At 40.3% G+C, this 23,834-nt stretch overlaps 1 protein-coding gene across 15 annotated transcripts in view; it reads right to left on the minus strand.

The window, feature by feature from the left end:
* The window catches only part of LOC117419463 (ELKS/Rab6-interacting/CAST family member 1), a 357,387-nt gene that overhangs the window by 92,799 nt on the left and 240,754 nt on the right, over positions 1–23,834 (minus strand). For all 15 annotated transcript variants that reach the window (XM_058986432.1, XM_058986434.1, XM_058986433.1 and 12 more), the window contains one exon: positions 10,352–10,499. In XM_058986432.1, the coding sequence (XP_058842415.1) occupies positions 10,352–10,499 (148 nt within the window). The remainder of the gene's footprint in view (positions 1–10,351; positions 10,500–23,834) is intronic.

A 23,834-nucleotide genomic window follows, 5' to 3' on the forward strand; every position in this document is an offset into this window, starting at 1 on the left:
AATTAAAGTATTCTCAGAGATAGGCAACAGCTCCTCCTGAGGGATTAACCCCTTGTCTGCCAGCCAGTTTACACCCACTTTGTAAAGCATCAATGGAGTAACCTTGTAATCCCCTGCAAGTGAAAGACAGGCCAACTGGGACCTTTTTATCCTGAGCTGTGCCAATACATTTGGAGTGGATTTGATGTATTTAAAATAATCCTCAACACAATGAAACACGGTGTCAGTGAATGGAAAATAAAGACAGATAAGTCTGAGTTTTCTGGACTAAAACCCTTTGAAATACCAAGTAATAATACAGGGCTGGCTAAACTGGAAGAGTTGGGATAGTTACCTATTTTCAATTAATGGATTTATATGTAGTGAAACCTTGCTATTAAGGCCAGAAAGGGAAGAACAAAATGTGGCCTTAATCAGGGGGTGTACTTTCAGTTGGTGAGGGGAGGAAAGAAACCTCATGAACTACTGCACAACGCAAGCGACGCAAACTGCGTATTTTTCTTTTGTAGATAGGCTTTTTTTTATTTCTTCGCCTTCCTGTGTGCATTGCACTTTGACAAAAACAAAAACGTAAGAAAAATATAATTAAAAAAAAATAAAAATACTCCAAAACAGTTAACTTTCTTGCTTACTGTTCAGATGACGATGTTTTAATCAGCCTATCAGTGCGTCTGTACTGGCTTTTCTATGACCTGCTGTACTGTGCGTAGCAGGTGGGACAAAGTCAGTGCTGCATTTTTTTGATTTTGGTTGCTAAAATCTAGTTTTCAACATTAGATTTAAAATACCAAAAATGGACGACAAAGCAAAACAAGCAAAGTATTTTGGCTGAGGATCGTGTCAAGACATTTCCCAAATAAACTGTACATGCAGGTGGAGGTAATTGTTTTGCACATCTTGTAATGTGACAAAGAAAATACGAATGATTGCTATAACTTCAGAATCACACATTAAACAAATGGCTACTGCAGAGGCTGCTGAACAGAACGTAAAATAAACAGCTTTCAGAAACCAAACTGGAAAGTCAGTGCAGACAAAAAAAGTATTCCTGCGTTGGTTGTACCCAAGTACCAGCACTTCAGGTACAACCTAGCACAGCCACCTCGGGTCAAACAACCTGCTGTTTACTTTTTAAACACAGTTAAATTTTAGACCTGAACAGGCACGTTTTCTTTGTTTTGACTTGGTACTGCTAAAATAAATTCCTGGATGGGACAAATAACGAGACAACGAACGTGCTGCATATATGGACTTAATTAAAGAATGCCAGATGCCCTTGGGTAATCGAGTTTTGGGGCTGTTTTTAATCGATTTCCACATCTGTATAACTTGGCAAAGCTTTGCCTTACACTTCCAATCAATTCAGTGGATGCAGACATGCAGTCTCAATGTATGGGCAAGTCCACACCAGACAGAGAATGTCAGCAGCAACTGTTGGGAGATGTTGCATGCTTGCCTTTTAACAAATGACAGCACTCTGTTTTATTAAGGAAGCAAGTACCACTATTTTTAGGTTTTTTTAGTGCTCTGAAATATTAGGTGTATTTAATGTTTAAATTGGTCAGCGAAATGTCTGTAAAATCCTAATTATAACCAGGTCCAGACGGAATCTGCAGGGAATTTTTTGAAATTCTGCAGATCACTTTACCTAAATTCTGCGGAAAATCTGCGGAAATTAATATATTTGATTTTATGTAAAATATTATTTTGTTTTATGAATAAAAATAATATGAAACATACTGCAATGTACATATTTGCTGTTTATTAACAAAAATGTGCATTTATCCATAATGTTGAAATCTTAAATTGTAAGATACTTAGTAAAATTAAACAAGATACTGCTTTTTTTTTTTATTACCAGCACGTCACATTTTAGCGTAATAATAATAATAATAATAATAATAATAATAATAATAATAATAATAATATCCCCACACTCTGATACTACAATATTTATTAAGACAGCGTTTCATAACGTTTATTTAAAATTTGGCTGAAACTATCAGATAAACACATTAAAAAATCTATAAAGTTGTGTAACAAAAATAAGCTTTCAGTGTTTAACTAAATGTAAACAATGTATTTAATATTTAATTTATTATAATAGAGAACTCAATTTAACCCCCAACCAAATAGCATTCAATGTTTGCATACAGTAACTATACTAAAGTGATTCATACAGTGTATGCCTGAAATAATAAATGTATACTAGTTGAAACATAGCTACTTGGAGGAATCTTTAAACAAATGAAACTTGACATTAGCTGATCCATAATTTCGTGTGCTCTTAATACTAATATTGATGCTGCTATTGGCTAGTTCACAAAACTTGAAGACAAGATTTGCTATACATGTCTACAGTGCAAAACAGAAACAAATATAGTCGTAGTAGTAATAATAATAGTAATAATAATAATAATAATAATAATAATAATAATAATAATAATAATAATAATAATAATAATAAATGCTTGATTTGTTTTGCTTTTCTGTTGATGTGCCTCTGAGATTTCACGTGTTCAAACACGGTCTTCTTCTGAAGGTAATCGATCGATTTCTGACAGAATGTACTAAAAAGCAAACCCCATCTTCATAGAAATCACCTGGAAATTGTTGAGCATGATCCCGTGCACTAATTTTGGTTGAAATGTATTTTTTTCCTGGCATCATTAGTGTTTTGCTTCCTGTTTTTGTCTGATTTTAGCATTTGTCTTGTTTTTAATAACTACAGTACTCAATACTGGTAGCTATCAATACTGTATTTCAAATCAAATTATTGTGCTCTGATCATGTGAATGGAAATGCAACTGTCATAGCAACGAACTCTGCCAATGCCATGGACAGTGTAATATACATCAACATGAATCCGGATGTAGTTAGTTTACATTAATCTTTACTGTTTTTAGGTCTGTGTAGTGCGTGATTATGCTAGTACTTGTGTTACTGCTGTAGTGTGACACTGTACGTAATGCTTTATTTTGCACATCATTTGAATACATTGAATTCCGCACATTTTCGTCAAAAATCCGGGGACGCGTATTCCGTCTGGCCCTGATTATAACCCTAATCATAATTGGATGACTTGACCATGGGCATATGATTGAATCCATTTTTTCCCCCGCTGCGTTCGGTCTTTTTTGCTTTTTAGTGACAGGCTCGTCAATTTCGCCAGTAAAACCAGACGCACAGGCACACGCACCAAGAAAAACACATTAAGCATACTGCATCATATGACTGCAGGTTAACAACTCACTCAAACAACACACCCTAAACCAGTACTGCGAGACAGTACAGCAGCCACATATACAAAATTTCCTAACGAGAAAATAAAAATGTGACATTTTACACCTGGGTTTTCAACGTTTACTCTAAATGGCATCCCGACAATACCTCGATCGGGATGCGGGACAAAGCCCCTAATATCGGGACAAACCCGATTTTATCAGGACGTCTGGTCATCCTAGTCGAAACATTTGTCAAACAATTTTACTAAGATGTTAATTATTTTACCCCAGATTTCTCTTCAATTTAGAATGTCCAGCGATTCCCCAAACAGCTCGGGAGAACTGAAGGCTCAGTGGGCATCCTCTCATCCCACAACCAAGCCAAATTCCTCTCTTACACCCAGGAACTTGAGAGGTGGTGTCAGCGAGCTACCAGCCTCTGGAGGACAAAGGCCAGCTCTGCAGGTGTTTGCCTGAGCTCCCCAGGAGCCTGCAGCACGATGAGGAGAAACAATCTGTGCCAGTTTTACTAAGCCGTGAGAGCACCAGAGCCAATGCAACGCTCCATCCTTAATCCACAGAGCAGACCAGCGACTTCACACAGCAGGATGTGAACCTGCACTCCCCTTACTGTATGTCCCACCCTGCACACAAGGCGGACATACTTTTATCAGGTGAGCCACTCGGGGACCCCTACTGTTTATTTTATGTTGTTTTTTTGTTTTCTTTTATGCAGACTGTTCTAATTTCTGTTTTAGTTTGCAATACTTTTTTATCTAAATGAAAAGCGTGAATGAGTTACATCACGTTGGATTTCAGAGGTTGGCATTTTAAAGCATCTTGGTCTTGTTAGAGGTGCAATTTAACGATGGTTTGATATGTTTGGGGCGGCTTAACTACAGGGGTGGCCTGCGTTGATTGCAAGGTGGCCTTACTTTTTACTGTGCGTACAGTGATGTGGACCTCAAAGGATTACTATACATCAGGTCCCAACAGCCACCAGATAAGAGGACTTCTCATCGAACTGGGAACCTAAAGGCAAAATACCTGAAATATATCCTATTGGAACAGCTGTTTTTCACTTTGTGAGATGCTAAACAATGAAGACAAAAAAACATTTTCAATGCTGAATTCAAACCAACGAAGGCACTGACGGACACATTCTGTCTAAACATGTGTCTCTTGGATTGCACCTTGAATGTATACGTTTAAACATATGCAGGAATTCGATGTAGGACATGTCTCCTTGTCACGGTACGGACGACTGCGCATCATTAAATCACAGACCTCTAAAAGACACATCAATGTACTAGGACGTGATCTTTCTTCTTATGTGCTAATGCTGGTTTAATGTAAGCTCATTCTTCAAATGTGCATTTGTGCAAAGGAAAATATATGAGCCAACTAGAGATTGAACCCAGGTACTCTGGAACTCACCCAGGCACACACCCTGGTGAGCAGGCGGGCCAAGTGTTTAGCGTGAGGTGACCCTGGTAAATCTCTTTTCTACAAGCCTGCTGATCGTGATGTTTTTCAACAGAAACCTGCATTGTTGGTGAACTTTGTATGTTAGCTCAATGGGAAGAATGCTATTTTTTTTTTTTTTTTACTCTTGAGTGTGCAGAGGTTCAATTGATCTAAAACAGGGGTGAATTTTTAAATTATAACTGTTAGAGACCTGAACAGAGGTTTATTTAAAAAAAAAAACAACATCTATTTAGTTTAATTGAATCAACAGCCTTATTTAAACTGCTGAGAAAAATAAATAAAAAGAAAGAAAGAAAGAAAGAAAGAAAGAAAGAAAGAAAGAAAGAAAGGAACTGTGAGCTAATTTCACAAGTCTTACATCCCTCGTGGCTTAGGTTCCAATCCAGCTAAAGTTTTAAGTAAAATGAGTGTCAAAGTTTAGCTTGTTGACTCCAAATCTTTGGCCGGTATTAAGATAAACACCTCATTTAAGTTCCTCCAAACTATAAGCACCTGAACAGAGATAGCAATACTGAATCATTTATATCGTACTTCTTAACGTTGCTGTTTAAAGTTAAACCAGGGATGGAATCAAGACCCACTGCACAGCAGTTTGATCCAAAGTTTGTGTGACTGTAATGGAAACAGATGCTCAAACTGAACATGACAACAGATAAAGCATCTCCTGTGCAATTAGACAGAAAGAAGACATTACAGTACTGGGTGTATAAAACAAACAACTAAAGAACTAAAGATAAAAAAAGAGATAAAATACTTTCAAATTATAATTAAAAAACAAATTCATTTTAATGACCTGAAAAGTGTAAAACGAATAACAAAATGTCCCCACCAGTCATTCTGCATTGGTAGTAAATGGCTAATATTTTGGATACCAATCCACTTATTGGATGATGGGATGGTTATGTGTATGTTCTGGGATATGTACTGAACAACGGGTCTAAAATGGGCAACAAAAAATGCCCCATTTACTTATCCCACCTAATAGTTGTTGGAGGGTAGTGTATGTAGCTTTTTGTTTAAAACTGTTAAACAAAACCTGTGTGTTCTCTTTTTTAACCTCCCCCAACTTCAAAGGAGGGCTGAAATTGTGCTTTGGGAAACTGTGGCAGCTTTACAGCAAATCTGTGTGACCATTATGTCTGTAACTGCACAGCAGAGCGACGCACAACACAAACCCGCGTGAATCTGTTTCTTATTAAGAGTGGCGACTGGAGATCCCAGAGCAAGGTGAGTGGTGGACACTGCCTGCAGATGAGTTATAACCTGAACAAAGGACAGTAAATCTCCGGTAGACCCTTAAAGCATCTGAAAAAAATAAAAGAGTACTCTGATATCTTTGAGTCTTAATGGGGCCAGTATAGCTTCCATGCGCTACAAAAAGGCATGGGGCGCTAGAGAGAGGCCAAACGGCAAGACCCTGAACTCATAACGCTGTCCCTGAAAAGCGAACCACAGGTACTAAAGTGTGACGGTTTTTATGGGGATATGGAAATAGACGTTTTTCAAGTCCACTGTGGTGAATCAGTCACCTGGCCTGAATGACTGTAACATCTGTTGCACCGTCGATATTTTGAATCTCCTTCGGCTCAGATACAGGTTGACCTGCCTGAGGTCGAGGACTGGTCTGAGGTCACCATCCCGCTTGGGCATGGAGTAGAACCCGTCCTCCAACTGCAGATGTATCATACGAACAGGCTGAGACACCACAGCTGCGTCCTGTGGGTCCATGACTGCAGCATAAATAGCTTCACGCAAACCAACACAGCCCTAAGACAAGAAAGCCTGCTGTCAGAGCCCTGACAGCCTTCGCAATAGTACTGCAAGCAGAGACCAGGGCAGCAGCGAAACACTGCGGGAGACTGCAAACAGAGCTGAGCCCAGCAACTGCTACTGAATCGAGATGGTAACCTCGTTCGTTGTACAGTGTACCGGCGGGCACTTTTGGCTAACCCAAACAGTCTGAAAACTGAGGAAAGCCTACTGTTAGGCTAGTTTCAGACGGATGCTCCAGAGGCATGCCGAAATCAACTGAAATTAAGTACGTGTTAGAGCCGCACTTCATTAAATTCGATGAGCCAGTTTGTTTCATACTGGCGAACCGAAAGCGTATCGCACTTATTCCAAAGGTGTCTTAAATAAAGTCGCATCGTAGACAAATGATGATATGGTTATTATAAAGAAAAACTGCGTTATTTGAGAACAGCAGGCCTACACAGCGCAGTTCAATCGTGTCAAACAAATACAATACAAACACAATACAAACACAACACAAATACAATACAAACACACAGCTAAACAAGTTTTAATGACATTTAACCATCATTTATGTCTCCTTTATTGTAAAATAATAATAATAATACTAATAGATCTGAATTTAAAAGGTTTTCAGTCTTTAGGGACTGTTTTTACCCTTAAGACGACCATGATCTATTCACCGCACTACAATCTAATCACCAGGGCTATCTCCGTTTTCAGAAGCCTTTCAGATAAGGTCAGATCAGCGAGCAGATTCTCCAGGTAGAAGCACGATTTTCGGTCAGTTAAAAAACAGAGCTCGAGTTACAAGAACACGAATCACAGCATCCCCATGCAGTTAAAAAGCCCGTCACTGACAATCTTAGGAAGATCTTAACTATTTTCTTACAAACTTTAAGTTTTGTCTTAAGAAGACTTTCAAGAATACGAATTTGTATATCATTTGTGTACATTAGCATTAAGTGCAGCTTAGTTCAGTTCCCCGCTGGAGCTCCTTATGAAACCAAGGTGCAGCAGAGCCGCTCGGAGCGGCAGAGGAAGGCGTGCTAGCGTCAGAAGTGCGTCGAGGCGAACTTAATTGTTTCAGGCGGTGCTCTACTCATGTACTTAATTGGGACTTAGTCCAAATGTTGAGCTTGAATTGAGTTCGGCACGCCTCTAGAGCATCCGTCTGAAACTGGCCTTGGAGCCCTAACAGCCTTCACAATAATGCTGCAAGCAGAAGTGATGCGGCAACGAGACACCGTGGGAGAAACAACAAGCAGTTTAACCCAAATCGATTCTCGGTCAAATGCGTATTTCTGTGAAAAAAATAGAAAATACACACAACAGAAACACATTTTTCACACAAAACAGTAACAACTCAATTACCGTCAATATTATATAATTTTCGTCACAAAAAAACAAAACATAATTTTTTTTAACTTCAGACGAAGCTAGTAGCCTGAGAGAGAGCACAAGGAGCTGATTAAGGTTTTTCGATCCTGAGGAGCAATCATACTTGCTGGCTTCACGCGGGGCACAAGGTAGCTGACGGAAGTTGACGGAGAAGATCACAAGAATTGAAACAAACACGCCTGGCGGACTAACGAAAACCACGGTTGAGTGCACAACACGTCTAAGTAGAAATTACTATACGCACATAACAATTAAATCACCTTCATTAGCGTAATTTACACAAGTTAAATACAAGTAACTTGATACTTATCTGTTCTTAGTCTCTCCCGTCAGGTTCGGATGAAAGGAAAAATTATGACAATGTCTGTATCTGCAGTCCAGTTATGCCCTCGGGGGCAGGCATGACTGCGTCACAGGCTCTGACATGCGGCTTTGATATATCTTATTCAGGTTATCAGGGTCTTTAGGATAAACACCCATGAGGTAATGGTTACATTTTGTACTTGATAGTGAACTCTAAGAGGCTGGAAAAGGCTCAAAATGGCCAAACAAGCTAACTACAGCCCCCCAAGTGTGGCCCTTTTCAACAGGCACTGGGAACAGCTCTGAGGTACAGTGCCGTTGGTGCTTGAGTGAACATTTTCACATTTCACATTGAAAATTCTGTCAGAATTCAAATGAATATTCAGCTTTCAATTAGCTGGAGAAAAAGGATAATCCATCATTGTATTACAGTATGTGTCAAAATGAGTACTCAGCAAGACTACAAAGTAGAGAAATAGCCAGTAAGAATGCTTTATATAGTTATTACAAGCATGTATACACATAGGCTTCATTAACAAGGTTTTTGAGATACATATATATTGTTTTATGATATATTTTTAGTGTATTAATAGTTTCCGATTTTTGGTTTTAACTGATGAACACTTATAAAACACTGTTTGAACTGCTGTTTATACTATAAACACAGAAAAAAACACTAGAGGCTACTACTTATTTTGCAGTCTCTTCCACCCCCCACACCCCATCACATCACATTCGTATCAGGGTCTACCATGCACTAAAGAAACTTGCATGCACTGTTAGACTTTCATTACCTTGGTGTACAAATTCAAAGTATCTCAGTGGCTGTATTTAGCTGTGGTTAAGATAACAAGATAAAAAATACATGAATCAGACCCACAGCCTCCCCACCAGAGCACCACAGCGATGGAAATAAGACTCCCATTGCATAGCAGTTTGATCCATTCCTGGTTTTACTATGAGTTTAATAAGACACACTTGAGCTTGTTACCTATACACTGTGGCTACTCAAACTCGTAGTAGAACTGCTATGCGACAGGAGTCTTACTTCAACCCCTGCATCACACTGCTGAATGAAAGCTGTGCAGGACCTGGGTTGTGTGTCTCACCGAAGTGAAGATGACAGAGGATGAAAACAATTAACCATTTTGAACTCCAGCACAGATCCTCTGAAGGAATGGGTCTGTATGCATGTGTGTGTGTGTGTGTGTGTGCGTGCTGGAGATCTGGGGAGGAGGAAGAGGTGAATAATCCGAAGATTACGATAACTGACGGGCTGCTGTTCACATCTGCTCTTTGTTAGGCGGCTCTCTGTCCGCCTGTCTATGTTCCCCCTCGTTCTTTATACATTTTTTATTTTGAGCTGCACCCCGGCCTCTCTGAAACAGACAGCCTGTGTTCTTGCCACGATCCAGTCAAGCAGACAAACTGCGCCACAGGAGGTAAATTAGTAGCACATTGATCGGAATCCAGCGCCTGCCTACATGACAGAACGAATCCACGATCTGAAGTGACAGCCAATATTAAAAAGAAAGTACGCTTCTAAAATTTCTACTGAACAAAATAAAAAAGGGGCTCTTCATTAAATTATTACACTATTTTAAAGGCTGGTTTCATAGACCCGGATCAGCACTCATCAGTCCCAAATTAGTAATGAACACACAGGTCGTGTGAAACCAGTCTGCTGTGTTCATAAGTAGGTAATGGAGATTATTCAGAAAGCCTAATTGTCTGTAACCCTGAAATACATTTTCAATAATTAAATAATGTATGCACACTTTATTAAGAGGTCTACACCTTTAACCTGAGAAATAATAATATGAAAACTAGAGAGCTGCATTTAACTGGTAAAATCCCCAGTACCTGCTATTCATGTTCTTTACAGAAAAGTTCCTAATAGATATGTATGCATACATTAATCATTAGACAACATACATACAGACACTCATATGCACAACTGTGTTATTCAAACATTAGTTTGCATCAGTCCTGTCTTTCCCGTAGGCTATAATTTTACTGATACCAGTGATTGTCCAAACCAGTTGAACCTCCATCCTCCAGATAGACGGATACATGGGGAGGGGGTGGAAGGCGGCACGGTTTATAGACTACTTGTGGATTACCCCACCTCTTATCCCCCCTCATGTCATATTTCCAGGAAGTTAATAAATGGTGCCCTCTACCTGCTGCTTGAGTTGCTGCACCAGGCGGTCCTTTTCCCTCTTGAGTGAGGTGACCTCGTCCTGAGTCTTCTTCTTCTTGGAGGAGGAGAGCTCCAGCAGCGCGATGTTGGCATCCTTCTCGCTGATCGCTGCCAGCAGCGCCTCCTGCCTGCAACACAGAGCAACAGCACCCATTAGACACGGCTCAGCCTTATCTACAGTTGGGCTCAATTCCAGTTTTTCCAATTCCTTTTTTTTTTTTTAAATTTGGAATCGGCAATTATTTTTCTTATTTTCTCCCCAATTTGGTAAGCCCAATTATTATTTATTTCTACCTGGCCCACCACTGCCACCCCTGCACTGACTCGGGAGGGACAAAGACGAACACACGCATCCTCCGAAACTTGTGCTGTCAGCCGTCCGCTTCTTTTCACTCTGCAGGCCCGCCATGCAGTCACCTCAGAGCTACAGCGTCGGAGGACCACGGCAGCTCTGGGTACGCAGGCGCCCGGCCAGTCTACAGGGGTCGCTGGTGCGCAATGAGCCGAGGACACCCTAGCCGACCTAAGCCCCCCCCCCCCCCCCCCCCCGGGTGGCGCGCGGCCAATTGTGCGCCGTCCTTTTTAAAATCAATTCCCATTTCCAATTCCCATTCCCTTTTAATCAACGCCAACACATCACTGATCAAAATTGCAATTAGCAGTATTCTGTTAAAATCAGCTTTCCACAGTGGCAACAATTACTTAAATTGAAGTCACTGTTAGTCAATTAAACTGGCTTCAAATGAAAGCCGTTGAACAATGACAACTATTATGTCTCTAAAATATCAATTCCAATCCCTTGGTGACCACGACATAGATCAATAATATGTACAGAACAGTACACATTAAGAATCAACAATTTCATAAGCGATTCTCCAGATATATGCACAAACATAAGAGTAACACACAGATGGACGGATGGACGTACAGACACCCTCATAAATCCCCAGAGAATGTTGATGCCAAGTTTCATGAAGTTCTCCAGTTATATGCAAAAATGTGTATTATACAGATGGATGGATGGATGGACAGACAGAAACCCCCTATATGTCTAGTATCTGATATTCTACATTATTTAAACTAAACAATATTAAGACCGTTTCATGACAAATGGAGAAGCGGTTCTCCAGATAAATGGAAAAACGTAAGTGTGACATACAGATGAACGGACAGACAGACACTTCCATGTATCCCCAGAATCTGATACTCAATAGCTTATGTTAAGTAAATCTGATACCAAGTTAATTGACAGCTGGATAAGTGGTTCTCCAGTTACACTGCCCCCTTGATATTTTCCTCTTTGATAACTCGCTAATTTGGTTCATGCTTGGTTAGACCAGGTTGACAGTACATTGTAAAAGTACTATATTTTACTGCGTAAGGGCACTTCAGTAATTCACCATTTCCAGTATTTCTGTTTCTTGATGTGTAAATCAGATGGCGATATAAAGAGAGAGCATGTTATCTGGTAAAACATTCAGTCAAACAAGGCAGCATGTCTGGTAAATCCTGCACTCTCTGTGGTTCTTCAGTAGACAGTTTTACTCTGTTGGTATTCACAAGGATTTTGCAGTAATAGTGACTGCAGAAATACCAGGGTTGCTGAGAGCTTGAAACAGAATTTACATCCAGGTCAGCTGAAATTTAACCTGTGACCCAGAGGTGAAAGGTCACGGGCTTTTGCAGTCCCTTCTGAACCTGGTGGTAGGTGGTCCACACATGGCAGGTTTCACACAAGCCGGTGCGAGGCCAAGCTGCTGCCAGCGCAGTACCTGCTTGGTGCATTCATATAAACAGAGTCCCAGGCGCCAGCTTGTCAGGATAAAATGCTTCCTTCACTTTAGCCTTCAAAAGGGGGTGGAGTATTTTTAGCTTCTTGACAAGTCTCCCTTCTCCGTCTGTCTGACTAAAATCATTGGTGACTGCTTTCCGTGCAAATGCCTGACTATAATTCAATCAACCTTCTCTCGCTCTCGCTAAATCCCAACAAAACATATCTATTGGCTCACTAGTGGTCCAACACAATCCAGACAGTATTTTGTATTTTATAAGCCATAAAGTAGATTCAGTGGGTTTTTTTTTGTATGTTTCTAGTGTTTTAGATGTTACTGTTTGGTAAACTATTCCAAACATGTTTGCATAAAAAGTGCATCTTGTCTTGTGTTTTAAACATTTACTTATCTTCCATTTGTGACCTACTGTGCCAATTCAGGATTTAATAAACTTCAATTGAACCCCCCCCACTCTGTTTTAATCCCATTCATTTTTCACAACACTATAGAGAGAGTACTAGAAATTAGGAAGTATTGTTAATGTAACTCAATGAACACATGGGACATGCTTTTTATTTATTTATTTCTCCCACGTTTCGTTTTAGTTTAGTTGTAGTTTACTTTTTATCCATAACTCTGTCCATAGTTTCAAATCTCTATGCTGAATAAAAGGGATTAGGGACCAGCGGTAAATATCTTGTAACTTTTCAGAAAGCCTTGCATAAAATCCTTCTGACCTGGGGCAAGAACATTCAGAGATGCCTGAATTGAACTCTGTCATACTTTACATAACATGGATGAGCAGTTTCTTTAAAGCTTGTTTTAAAAGAATACCCAAATGCTGTACTTCTCTGATGAATTACGACTACAAGTAACTATCAGTGCAGTAGCCATGAGTAATCCTATTAGTGAACACAGGACACAAATACCAGACACAGTTGGAAAGTAAGTGGAGACAGACTTAGGACAGCTACTAGGAACTGGACGAGCACCAGTCGGCTGAATGACTTTCTCTTATTCATGAAATTTCTTGTATTGCTATACTGAAGGAGTTTCAAGGTGACTGATTGCTAATAGTAATAATAATAATACACTCTTCATAGTCTCACAGTAAGTTACGGTAATTTTAAAGTAATTTCGAACACTCAATCATCATTTTGGTATATCCTCCTCCAGGATCCAGCAATAGTAGCACAACATAAAAATAACACTGTGAATGATAACAATGGCCAGCACTCCATTCATGATTCATGATTCAGTCCTGCAGCATCAAGGCTCTCCACATCTAGGTCAAATCAAACACAACTGTTTCCATTTGAACGGCCATTTAAAAGACAGATATAAAAGATTGACGGCAGAGGGGCCTGAGTATTCACACACAGGAAATGAGACAATGAAGCTGGCCCGGATGAGAGCAGGGGCTGGAGTCCGCAGGGGAAGGCTAATTTCTACAGCTCCCTAGCGCCCCTCCCACTGTCAGCAGCCAATGGGGTCTCAGCATCCCCTGGGCCCGACAGTCATTTCCAAGGAAAACCAGAGAATAAAAAGCATGTTTAAAATCGATCAAGCACATCCTTGGAGGATTCGCATTACCCACAAGAGCTCGTACAAGCCCATTCCACTTCTCAGTGCGGTACTTTATCGCAAAAAATAAATGTAACATAACAACAAAAACTTTAAAATGTGTAACGAGTTTGATTTGATTTTCAAATATCGTTAGCGCTGATGAAGAAGGGCCCTGCCTGACACTGTAAACAGAACCAGACTTCTCAACTGTTTCTGATTCTGACTCGGTTTTCGCAAACAAAACTATTCAGACAACATCAACAGGCACGCTGAGAAAGTAAATAGAGAGGAGAGAATCATCATACCAAAATTAACATGCATGCCTGTATATTTCTAGACCTCGCATGATTTTCAACATTGGAAACACATACTATTAGAAACAAAACATGAACACCAACAATGACAAATGAATTGTCCTTACCACAGTGCTTCACAAATATTATAACGTACATCATTTTGAGCCGATGAATCCTGACATTTCTGACTACAGAACCAGCACTGACTCGGAGTGCCCCCTACTGGCAACATTATTAGCTGTTGAAAAAATGTGTTGTTACTGTGTCTGGTATTGAACAATAAGCTTCGAAAAGATCCTATTTCTTGTTTATTGTTCTTCCGTGGATTACTTGCATTAAAGTTTATATTTTGGCAATCCAGATATAAATAATAATAATAATAATAAAAGATGAATGCTCCTGGGGCTTACAGTAGATGTTTTTCTCTGCAAGTCATGTCCTGAAAATAGCCTGATCTTGGGTAAAAAAAAAAAAAGGTTTTGGCAACACTGTGCCTTTTTCAGTTACCAAAAAGGCTCATATATAAACACACACGCACTCATACATATTCCCCTTCAAATTGGGTTTAATAGGTCAATCTCGTTAAATAAAGGTGTTGGATGAAAACCAAAATCTCTCCTCACGTTATCTGGATCGTGTCCATGACGAAAATCTCCCATCAAGAGCTAATGAGATGTAATATTTCACTGGCACACACAGATAAAGCTTGTCTGTGGTGGCAGAAACCAGCGTGACTTTAAAGCAACTTCTGGTTTTCAAAGACATGTTTTTACTTGATTTGAACAAAAGCCTCAAAGTTACAGGCGAGGGAGAATGAAAGCAAGCCTTCGTGAGGGGCTAAAGACTGGGTGTGAAAGGAAACTGAAAAGCAGAGAGCTGCATTTATACAGCACGCAGGCTCTCAAAGCACTTTACTAACACTGTACAAATGAAGCACTGGGCAACCAATGGGGTAGATTCAGCTGGTAAAAAGAAAAAAGGATTGCATAGCAAAATAAACTGAAATTGTGGGTTATCACATTTTTCCAGCTCATAATAAACTTATAATAGATGTCCAAACACCCACATGTTTTAATCTACTGCACAAATGAACAATACTGTTATTTTTTCAATTCTAGTGGCAAAGCTCTAAAAAAACAAACAAAAAAAAAAAACGAACAAACACACAGCACATTCACTTGCTTTCCTCGCATCCTAAAAGTATCTGCTGGCATACGAGTTTCCAAAGCATCTGTCGTGCCGCTCTTCCCAATATCAGGCTTGTCACTGTTCCACTCCAGAGGGAATGCACTAAAGCAGCACAGTGGAAGTACCTCCTTGAACCCATCGCAGACAGTCTCTCACAGGTGACCCTTGCAGAGCGGGGGGTTGGCTTTTATCAGCCTGCTTCCTGCTCCTGACAGCCTGCTCTTTTATTGTAGTGATAATGAATGTAGAGGCCAGAGCGACTCTCCGTATCCAACAAAACTTGAGCCTCCCCCCATCCCTATCTCTCTCTCTTAGGAGCCCCAGGACATCCTTAGCACTCCTGACATGCCTCTGTTTAACATCTCTGTTTAACATCAGCTATATAAAAACAACAAGCTGGACAGTCATTGTCTCAGTACTCGACATTGAAGACCTAAGAGATAACCAGTCTCTTTACAGGCGATGCTTGGCACTGACTGCATTTCTAGCAGTGACAAAACTATTTGTCTAAATTACCAGTAACGTGCATTAGCATGCTTTGCATTGTGTAGCTAGTACCTAAGCAAAATATTGCAGACAAAATGAGACCATGAGAGCTCCCCCCCATAGCTCTGTGAGCACCCCGTCATTCAGCGCTGTGCCTCTCTCAATCTGCCAGTTGTCTAATTGCACCAAACTGTGTGGTGCTTTTGGGACTAATGTCAACCACACTTATTTCAGTCATCTACACAGTCCTCTTTAAAAAGGCAAGACCATTGAATTATCTAGCCCTCCATCCATTTCAATAGGTGCTTATCAGGCTTGTAAGAACACAGCCGTCACCCTTTCAAAGGGGCTTCAATCTTCACAGCATCCTTTACATATTTCAGCTGCTCAACTGACTTTACTTTGGGGAAAGCCACTGCCAAAAACAGCTAAACTATTTTCATCTTTTTCAGCCCTTCTTGGTCTTTGAGGCTTTGAACTTCCTGAAAAATTAAATAGTCCTTGATTGAGAATCTTCTTGTATTTTGTGAATAATATTTTCTAAGAATGTATCCAAGAGCCAAAATAAGGATATAGGGGCTGGAGAGATGAGAATGGCATTCAAGTTCTGCAGGTTTTCCACAGTAATTGGAACAGATTAGGAGCTGGCTTTACAGCCTTCTTCAAGAATAGCCTAGATGTTAAATAAGAGACAAAAAATATGCTTTTCACAGGACGGGTCTATTTGAGTAAGCAGACCTCAAGTGTGAAGAAATTCAGTGCCTGTCTGTGAAGGCTATGCTTTCGTCTGCATGAATGGCCTGATCACCCTGCCAAGTTCACACTGTATTTTTCAACAATCCACGCATGAACACTGGAGGCTTGTCAAACGCTTTCCAGCAAGATACAGTATTGGCAAGCTGTCTGCCTGCCAGACACGCTAAGCCAAGCACATCTGAGTCCTGGGAAGTGACAAAGCTCCAGTTCTCTGACTAGGCCTCCCCTGGATACAATGCATACGCTGCCCAGAAATACAGACCGATCGGTAGCGTGCAAATACATGAATCTCATATATCGTATATATGGTTGTACTGTTATAGCGTTGGAACAACAATTGGTTATTGTTATATTATTGATCATTTCCTTAGCATGGGTGCTACTTATGAAGGCCTTTGTTTTCCCATTCCCCTCTCCACCTACAATTACTGTTTTATTCCTGGCCCTGCTGTAAAAAGCAGCCCGGGCACCTGGTCGTTAAGCACTGAATGGAGCCAGCAGTGCTTGGGAAAGCAGCCTGTTTGAATTGGCAGGCCGGCCCTGAGGGCAGCAACAATCACTCAGCTCATTAGCAGAGTGTCACGTGGAACTGGCTTGTCACACATCCCCCTCCCTAGGCATCCCCAGCCAGCCACCTCAGCCTGCCCAGGGCACACATCACAAACACTGCCCAGGTAGCAGCTCCCAGGATGCCAGACCCCAGCCACAAACCTCCAGCTTCCTAGGGCCAAAGGACAAGGGTCCATAAGATGAGAATCTTACCTACAAGTGACAGACAATAATGACATATTTAATATGTTGTTGTTTCACCTTTGATGGAACTTCCATAGGCTGTATTTGCAGAAATGAACTGGTCTATTCTTATTTTTTCCATGTGTATTGACTACAATATGTATGCCCACATGAGCAATTTTGCTAATTTAAAAGGTTATTTTTTCCGAATTTGTATTATATAATGAGCGCCATCTTTGAAAAACTTAAATCTTCATTATGATGTGATGGATATGAAAAGATGATATTATTTAAAGATGGTGCACACCTTAAAAAAAATTATGCAGAGCAGGTAAAATGAGCAAAATTGCAGAAGTAAACCTACACAGGACTCAATATGCATTGGAAAGCTAAGTAGCAATAGACCACTTCATTTCTGCAAATACACACCTTGGTAGTTCCATTAAAGGTGAAACAACTTCCTTCTAATTTGGCCATGCCTGGTGTTACAATAAAATGCATTTGATTGCAGGACAGCTTTAAAACAAAGTCACCTTTCTGTATCGAGGGTCCCCTTCAACTGCTGGAGGGGAGCGGTTTACAAAACTGGGGGTGCGAGGCTGTGGAGGAAGTGGTCCAGACTGGAAAAGGTTAACCCAAAACCCCTGGAGCTGTGGGGCTCCCTCCTACATTTTTCCCATTCCTTCCCTGGAACAGAGATATAAATCTGAGCTGAAGGGTAAGGACAAGCAGTTGTAAACTGATTCATGGTTTTCAATACCCCGCTCCCCCGAGAGTGCCCTGTTTATTAGAGGGAACTTCTGAAATGAAACGCAATTTCCCCTTCTACCCCCCCTCCCCCCATCCCCTTTCAAATCAGGGCACCTCTTTCTCTTTTTCTCCCTCTCGAAACTACTTGTGAATGTTATTCAATACATTTTTCAGGGCTGGCAATTTTTATCTTTGCTATAAAAAGGAGCTGTCAAATCTGCCATGACACGCAGGTTGGCTAGACATCGAGCAAGCCACTGAGCAGGCCCGTGGTGGACCGGTTTGTTTCTGGGGATCCGGGGGCACAAGTCCAAGGTCAGGCACCATAAATCAAGCGATCAGGTGGCCAACCATTGCAAACATGTTTTACTGCATGTATCTATGTGTGTGTACAATCCTAGCTCAGTGCTGCACACAATACAGCCAAGCCTGCTCTATATAGCTCCTCCTGTTACCACAAAATTCAAATGAAACACAATATAGTTAATAGGGGAAAAGCTCCTGATAATATCAATCAAATGTATCAGTCATACAGCTGATTTCCTGCCCACCTAATACCACTATGATTAAAGATTAGAAAGTTTACATGCAAGTACAGTGTGCTGTACTTTATTGAAATGTAGCACAATATACTATAACAAACACTGTAATTTGTAATGTTTTTACTTATTACTATGTATTACATCAGTTGTATTAATGTGTAAAGGTTAATACGTTGTGATATATTCACTTATTATAAATCCCACAAATGAAGATTGTACTCGGGAATAGCTTTAAAACAAAAAATACAAAAAACACTTCAGACCACTTATTCTGGGGGTTTACATCAGCATGGAACATGGAACTTTATGTGCATTCCCTGTATATTCCACTTTCATGTACAGTCCTGCTGTTCCACACTATCACGTACTATAAACCTAACTTTGTGTTACCCAACATTGACTTGGATTGAATTACACATAATCCATTATGTGTCCTCCGCTAACCATTTTATGAACCTACAAATGTAAAATAAAGAGTCTTAAAAGTGTAAGCAAGCAACCAAGTATATATATATATATATATATACACAAAATCACCATGACCTAGATCCACAGCATGTAAAATAGTATGTGGAACAACTTATTCACCATGACCAAGATTCTAATAACCTGAAGAACATGTGCAAAGGTCTATTAGAATTATCTAACCAGTGCCTAATCTTAATACTGCTTAAAATGTATAAACCTGAACCACATTTCACTGTTTGTGTGATGTTAGTGTGGTGTCCCTTTTTTTGAGGGGGGGGCGATGGATGGGTAGACAATACAGGAATAGTCTTATTGCATTGTTGTACAAGGCTAAATTGCGTGCATCTGGACGCTCTCGATGTATTTTGTTCACGCAGTGCGTTCGTAGAATTCAGCATTTATATGTATGTGTGTGTGCGTGAAGTGTTCGCGATAGCTGCATAAGCTCATGAAATGCAGTTTTACTTTGTCTGCATGGTACAGGACGGGTGTGTTTGTTGTGTGCTGACTAATTTGTTGCTTGAGGCTGTGCGTGCACATTTCTTGTATTTTATCTGTAAGGGAAACGCCCCTTTTCACCAGTGTTTGTTTTGTAATTCTGCCTTCACACGCGGCTTGAAATTCAGTACTTTTTTTTTTAATTGTTTTTTTTTTTTTAACTGTTTATTGAATTTGTAACATCAATTCAAGTAAGCTTATACCACTACTCCACACTGCTTATTGGGCAGCAGTGTGGAGCAGTGGTTAGGGCTCTGGACTCTTGACCGGAGGGAGGGTCGTGGGTTCAATCCCAGCTGGGGGACACTGCTGCTGTACCCTTGAGCAAGGTACTTTACCTAGATTGCTCCAGTAAAAACCCAACTGTATAAATGGGTAATTGTATGTAAAAATAATGTGACATCTTGCAACAATTGTAAGTCGCCCTGGATAAGGGCGTCTGCTAAGAAATAAACTGGGTCAACACAATCTCCCATGGAGGAAACTCCAGCATGATGATTACAGAGTTAAATAGTGGTGGTATTTAGAGCTGTCACTGTTTACATTAATACAAATAGCCCCCTCCTCCCCCAAGTGTCACCCCAATTGGACACAACAGAGCCAAGAAAGCATGCCATCTGTACATACTGTAGCACTACACTAAAACGACCTGTGAGGATAATAAAGTGAGCATTGCATAACTGCAATGAGACAATGGTTTACTCACCCATTAAACATGCCCAGCTGTTTTTACATCACAGTGCACATCCCACACTTATGTACGCCTTTACTGCGGTTTACTGAAGGAAGTGACACAGGGCATAATGGAGGGGACACTAAAAGTTTATGAGAACCTCATGATTGGGTTACTGCTCCATTGTCTTACAGTACATCAGACATATTACTAATAGTGTGACCCGCAACCTTCTGAGAAACCAGAAGGCAGGATATTTACAGTAGATGCAGGGACCAGTCATGCCATTACTAATGGATTACAATCCAGAGCCCTAAATTGCTGTTGCTAATACTGAGAGACAATTTAGGTATTTGCCTCTGTGACCATACCCAGAAATTGTATTCCTCATTGCAAATAGTCTACACTGCTACATACAGGTTGAAAGGAGATTAACCCCACAAACTATATTATATTCACGTCTACAGATTTTAAATCTTATTATCATCCGTGGAAAGATGATTTAAAGAACTGCGCGACCAAGGCAAGGCAAATGGAAATTAGATACTATACAACCTCTTCATTTCCATTCATTTTAACGTCCAATTTCAATATTTTAAATGGGTGTTATTTACACAATGCACTGCGTGCAATCATACTGTTTGTCCTTCATTGATAAAACGATGTGTTTTTATACAGTATATATTAGTATAGACAAATAAATAAACCATTAAATACATTTGTTTTGTATTGTACTTCTTGGTTCAACGTACAAAAAAGAGCAAAACATGCAGGATTTGAACCCCCACGGAATATGAAAACAACTTGCAGCAGTTTTTGCCCGCCTGAATGCAGAAACCCATATGGTGATGTTTGTCAACTTGCAAATCAATCAGCGATTATGACTCTGGCTGGGTGACAAAGTGGTCCCTGGAGCCAGCTTCAGGCACAGACACAGCTTGGGGTTCTGTTTCACAACTGCTAAGAGCGGCGCTGCTTCAGCTAGCTCTTACATGGAGGAATCCTCCTTTTTTCACGCATAAATCTGGGCTTAGATGTTTCAGGGGTAGCTGTCTAATCCCATAATTAACATGGCATTCAAGAACCCTTGTACACGGGCACCTTCATTATGATGCAGGAATTTTCCATTATACCATTTAATAACACTGCAGGCTACTCTGTCGTAAATAGCTACCATATTGCAATTTATTAACAACACATATAACTGTGCCCCAGGGTTATTTTAATAGTACACTTCAACATAATTACTTGGTGTGTCTCATTGTCCAGCTTTAAATTGAAAGTTACAATATATGCAAACAGTACAATGCTGTGCAGCTCTTCTCATTGTAACTAACAAACCATTCAGCACCATTCTGAAAATATACAAAAAGCCTTGCATGTTATACATTCCTCTGCAGCAGTGTGGTTCACAAGCACAGAGGGTTTTACGATGGTTTGAGAGCCATTTGGAATGGAGCTGTGTATCTGAGCAGGACAAAGAGGCACTGATCCCACTGGAGAGGGGGGAGAGAGCTTATCCTGAACCACAATAGAAAGGGGCGGGGCTTATCCTGAAGCACAACAGAAAGAGGCGGTGCCTATTCTGAAAGGGCCCATTGTTGCCCAATGACACAAGGGGCGTGGTTCTCACCAGCTGAGCTAGAACACTCTCTTGAGGTTTTTTTTTTATGTGCAATAATTAAGAATTGGTGGTAACGCATTACGTGGCACTAACTACAATGTGCTTGCGCTCTTCCTACATGTTCGTACTTGACATGTTTGGTGGTCCATGTAATACCATCAATGGGTCTTGTAAATATTACCTTCTTTCCCTCTAGTCTCCCCTTGTCATATAACCTAATTTGTTAGAATGGGGCATAAATACAAAATCATTAAACCAAACTGAGTGCTTGTGTAACACACATCCCCCTTCACTGGCTGTAAATAAAAATGTATTTCTATAAAGCGTTGGAACAAAGACTTGGACTGGAAGGGTCAACTTTGCCCACCCTTCACCTATATATACCCCATGCACAAATGTAAATGTGACACACGGATATCACCAGATTCTGATACACTCAATAACTTGTCAAAGAATAACCTGGAAACTAGGACTTCAGACTGAAATTATGCTTGTAATCTCAGGGAGTAATTATCCAGGTTAAAGTAAATTGAAATAAATAAACGTAAACCTAACCGAGTTTCATCAGCCGGATAAGCATTTCTCCAGATGTATGTACGATTGCCATCTGGGATAACTACTGTGAATGGACAGTGTATACAGTATGTTAGTTTGGGTCTACCTGTCCTCCTACTTTGCACTATATTCACCAGACCTAAGCACCATGTTACTGGATGCTGATGCACTATTGCACTACTACATCATTGCAGACATACATGTTTGTAATCCTAACTTGTTGCATCTTATTTGATATTGTACTTGAGCTCTGCATGGGATACAAGTTGTACTACAGTAAAACTTTAACGAACTAAGTCAAGTAGACAACGCATTGGCTAGTGCCTTCTTCAGTGTGCTCAGTGTGTCTGCTTGACTTAGGTTCTCGTAGTTTAACTTTCGAATTCTGACAGAATCTTGACGTTATGGAAACGCTGCAGTGTACGTAGGTTCTCATCCTGACTCAATAACTGGTTTTAGGTTTGCCATTGTTACAACAGTCCTGGAATTAATTTTCAGCAGAAATTTTGCAGTGGTTAAAGTCCATATGGTATTATCCATCACTCAGCATTGTAATATTGCAAATGATTACTTCAATTTAGATTTGGGCGCCAGCCTCCAAATCCATAATGCTAATGACATATTTCTGGCATGATACTTATTTTCTTAAAGTAACTGTATTCTGAGCTAATATATTTTTAATTATTTTATCCAAGTTTTCTATATCACCAAATACAGTGAGAATGAAGGCAACTTAGAGAAAAACATGGATTTTCATTATAAAAAATGCCAGCAACAAACATTGCCCACCATAGCTGTAAACACAAAATTAGAGCTATCAGCGTCATAAAACAGACAGCTCCATCGGAACTCTATAGAAAAATGGGGCATGTTGAGCTTACTTATTTAACATGTAATGACCCATAGGTTAATTCTCTAGATATAAATAAACAGATAAAATTAACATACGTACAAATGTAAAGACAAACATCTCCTTATGATCTCAGATTTCTATACTCTCAATAAGTGCTAAAGAACCTCGGCTTGCAAGTTTCATTACACTTGTATAAGTGGTTCTCTGACTAGATAAAACTCTGAAATGTGAGCAAAAGCACCAGCGTGTAAAGCAGTTCTCCTGGTCAGCGTGCAAGTGATTTTAAGTGAGACGAAAGTGAACAGACCACAAAGTTCTACCTTATTTGGGTGCAGCAGAGACAAACTAGCCTGACACACTTTAACTTTTAGATTACTTTAAAATTTCTCTCATTTTTTTGGAACAATTATTTTTATTCATTTTCCAATTTTCTCCCAATTTTGGAATGCCCAATTATTATTCAACCTGGCTCACAGCGGCAACCCCCAAACTAACTTGGGAGAGACAAAGACGAGCACTCGCGTCCTCCGAAACGAGTGCCGTCAGCCGTCTGCTTTTTTTTCGCTCTGCAAGCCCCATCCAGAACTTACAGCATCGGAGGACCACGCAGCTCTGAATTTGCGTACAGGCTGGCCTGCATGCACCCGGCCAGCCACAGGGGTCGCTGGTGTGCGGTGAGCCAAGGACTCCCCAGCCGACCTAAC

The sequence above is a fragment of the Acipenser ruthenus genome, chromosome 14 (assembly GCF_902713425.1).
Source record: "Acipenser ruthenus chromosome 14, fAciRut3.2 maternal haplotype, whole genome shotgun sequence".
NCBI lineage: Eukaryota > Metazoa > Chordata > Actinopteri > Acipenseriformes > Acipenseridae > Acipenser > Acipenser ruthenus.